General features: G+C 37.2%; 1 protein-coding gene across 1 annotated transcript in view; it reads left to right on the forward strand.

Annotated features, from left to right (window-relative positions):
• Window positions 1-650: 650 nt before the first annotated feature.
• The window catches only part of COL4A3BP (collagen, type IV, alpha 3 (Goodpasture antigen) binding protein), a gene marked incomplete at both ends in the record, with an annotated part of 61207 nt that continues 58184 nt past the window's right edge, over window positions 651-3673 (forward strand). Inside the window, one exon of the mRNA XM_009872012.1 lies at window positions 651-785. Within this exon, the coding sequence (XP_009870314.1) occupies window positions 651-785 (135 nt within the window). The remainder of the gene's footprint in view (window positions 786-3673) is intronic.

Raw genomic sequence — 3673 nt, forward strand, 5'->3', positions numbered from 1 at the left:
AGCATCCAGGACCAGTTTATGATAAAAGAATGATGTCTGTTGATAGGCAAGTATCTTCTTAATGAAAAAGTGATTAGGAATTAAAACCTAAAGCAGTATGTGTGGGCAATAATTAATTGATAAAGAACTGATTACTCTAGATGCTACAATAGTTATTAACTGTATTGTGGGATAATGACATGTTTGTATTTCTGAAAAGAGAATTAGTAACTCTAGTAAAATTTTTATCTGAATTAGCTTTTTTTCATGTTCCACTTAAGCTTGACTTTTGGTCTGACTCCAGATTTTAAATTAAGAGGCTTAGTACACCTTGAAGATTAATGCTTGCTTTATTTTTTCTCCCCCTCCCCTCTATTTCTTTGTGTCATCTATATGTTTGCTACCTTTTTTTTTAACAGGACTTGACAGTGCAACTGTAGTCAAGACACCTGATGTCTTATTATTCCTTTAGAACAGCTGTGATTTAGTACTTATAGGAGTTTGTAAAATTATTTTATGAGCTTTGAGCAAAGTTTCAATTGGGAGGAACTTACTTTTAAAAGTTGGGGTTTTTCCTGGTGCTTGAAAGCCTGAGAAATACCGGCCACACTGACTTATTATTTGTCTATTACCCAATATTTGGATTTCTTAATTATTTTTTTTTTTAACAGTGGACCAACTACATTCATGGGTGGCAGGATCGATGGGTTGTTCTGAAATGCAACACACTCAGTTATTACAAGTCTGAAGATGAAACAGAGTATGGCTGCAGAGGTTCTATCTGTCTGAGCAAGGCTGTGATTACAGTAAGTACTATGCCGTTATTGCCATCTGTTCATGTTTTGAGTTGCTAGATGTTTGTAAATTAATGTCTCGTGAAAGCAAACATAAACACAGCAAATTCTATTAGGTCATCTCTTCTAAAAGTTAGTGGTAACAGTGAAACATGGTGGAGCAGAGCAGGGAGTTTCTAATAAGAAAAGCTCTTCTCATTTCCACCTGAAGTAACTAGCTTTTCTTCTCTTACATTAGAGGTTTATGTGGAGAGGGATACAGTTTGCCTTTGGAGGCTGTAAAGTTTTTGCAGGGTCAGCCTAAGATTCTGGACCAACTTCCCAAAGGAGATACCATCTGTCACAGTCTTTATACTTGGCACCAGAGAGAGAGTAGTAGTTCTCTGACTGTCCTTTCTGCACATGTCTGTAGAACAATGTTCTGCTACATGCTTCCTCCTCTGAACAAGTTAATGTGTTGCTGTTTTTGTCTAATGCTAAAAGAGCTGTCATTACACTAGTAAGAATAAAGAGCCTACATATAAAAGAAATCTAATAAAGATCAATTGCCCTGAAAAGATAAGCCTGCTTTTTGTGGCCTTCAGAATTATATGTGTTAATTATGATTAACACTTGCCAAAAAGCATGCTGTAGCTTTTTTTGTGTAACTGTTAAATAGTCCAGTTATGTGATTTAGGGAACAAATAGCTGGACTTACGTGTAGCACACAAGTTTCTGGGTAATAGAATCTTACTATTTATGTTCTTACTCCACAAAAGTGTTTTTGTCAAACTGAATGACAAATGAGAAATCTTTTTTTTGCAAATACTCAGCTTACAAATACAATTTTATTAACCACAGTTTGGTTTGAGAAATAAGACTATTGATTACATCACCTGTATGCATTTTGGAAAAAAGCTTCAGAAGAAAAAGCAGATTTTAAATTTAGGTGCTTGACAGCTATTGTAGTTATTTAAAAAATAAACCAGACCAACTCATTTATTTTAAAACTCTTTTTCAAACTGCTTAAACTTTTAAAACTTGCACAGTATTTGATTTCGGAATATATGGTGCGCAACAAGACTCTAGGAATTCTGTCTTAAGTGTACTTTTGGCAGTACACAAAGTATTGTAGTCACAGTACCAGCCTCTGATCAGGACTTACAAAAAGGTCTGAAGTTCAGTAGCAAGAGGCTTAACATGCCAAACAGGCAGAGACAGGAAGCTGGTGGCAAGGAGGTAGGCCAAGGGATGTTTAGAAGCATGCTGTGGAGCACATCTCAGCAGCCTGATTTCCATTTGTGGTGATGGAGCAAGAGATTATAGTGATGCTCTTATTGCTTCTGGAATGTTTTGATACACTGAGCTTTGTGAAGTTGGTGAGCTTATCTTCTAGCTAGGAAGCATGTGACACTGGAACTTAGAGATAACTTCTTTCTTCTTCTATCTGGCACTTGTTGCATTGAGTAACTTGAATTGTTGCTTTTTCTTTTTTCAGTTCTTGAGCTTCTTGAGTGCATTGAGAAATAAACTAGAGTTGGAGAAAGAATATAAAGATAATTCAGTATTTTAGTTCCACTTTCATTGAGGCTCATGCTTTCTGAGTGGTATTTGACAGTTTAATTGCTTGATTGTGATTTGAGATGGCGTCTCTGAAACCTAGTAAACTCCTGCTTATTGTTTCTAGATGCATGTAGTAGTTTGGCCCTTACTGGAGGCCAGGAGCTTACCAAAGCCGCTTTATCACTCTCCCGTTTTAGATGGATAGGGAAGAGGGGAAATGTAGCGAGAGGCCTGTGGGTTAGAATAAGAGCAGTTTAATACAGCAGAAAAGCAAAAACTGGTCACGGAAGCAAAGCCAAACAAAGATTATTCTCTACTTCCCATCAGCGGGCGATGTCCAGTCGCTTTCACAGAAAGCAGGGCTCCAGTATGTGTAGTGGTTGCTCTGGAGGACAAATGCAGTCTGCAAATTCCTCCCCCACTTCTCTTTTCTTGCTTTCATATCTGAGCTGATGCCATATGGGATGGAATACCCTTTTGGTCAGTTGGGGTCAGCTGGTCTGGCCATGTCCCCTTCAAGGATGCTCCCCATCCCCAGGCTGCTGTTGGGGAAACCACTCCATGCTGTAGCCAAAACACTGGGATGCTATGAACACCCTTCTAGCTACCACTACAAAAACAGCACTGTGAGAGCCGCTGTGGGGAAAATTAATTCCATCTCAGCCTGACCCAATACAATGCAGTTAAAGTGATTGTCATGTAAGTATTAGAGTTTCAGGAATGCTATTGGATTGCTTCATGTCTCTTAAGATTCAAAAGATTATGTTTGGAACTGTAATGCAATTATTCTATCTCCTATTTTTCAGAAGTTATTCTTCTAAGCCAAAGTTTTAGCATGAATGTTTCTGATTGGATAGTTATTTGGTAGCAAATTGAATATCGTGGCTTTTTAAACCAATGTTTTCAATAAAAAATTATGCTCAAAGGTAAATGTTTAAATGTTCTTCCTGAGGTACATATGTCCTTGTAATGTTTTACTAAATATAAGCTTACTAGAATGTATTTAAATGAATAGAACACTGATAGCTAATAAAATTAATGTAGAGATGATAGTGTACAAAAACTACTTTTGCTGTCAGTGGAACTTCTCGCTGTGTGCTTTGTGAATACTTTGGTAGAGAGGGAAGTCAAGTTTCTTACTGTATTTGTGTTCCGCAGCATTGATTGGATGTGGTTGGATTTTAGTCTTGGATATTTTTCAACAGTCTTTTACTATTCTGTTTAGTTTTCTTGATCTTGCTGATCAAACCAGGCATAGTAACTACCTGTTTCCTAACTTGGTGTATTTTTGTAAGTTGTCCTTCAGTACAAAGCAGGACCTGAGTGATATTGATGGCTGTAATATTTCCTTGTAGGGA

This window comes from Apaloderma vittatum, unplaced genomic scaffold, assembly GCF_000703405.1.
Source record: "Apaloderma vittatum isolate BGI_N311 unplaced genomic scaffold, ASM70340v1 scaffold3316, whole genome shotgun sequence".
NCBI lineage: Eukaryota > Metazoa > Chordata > Aves > Trogoniformes > Trogonidae > Apaloderma > Apaloderma vittatum.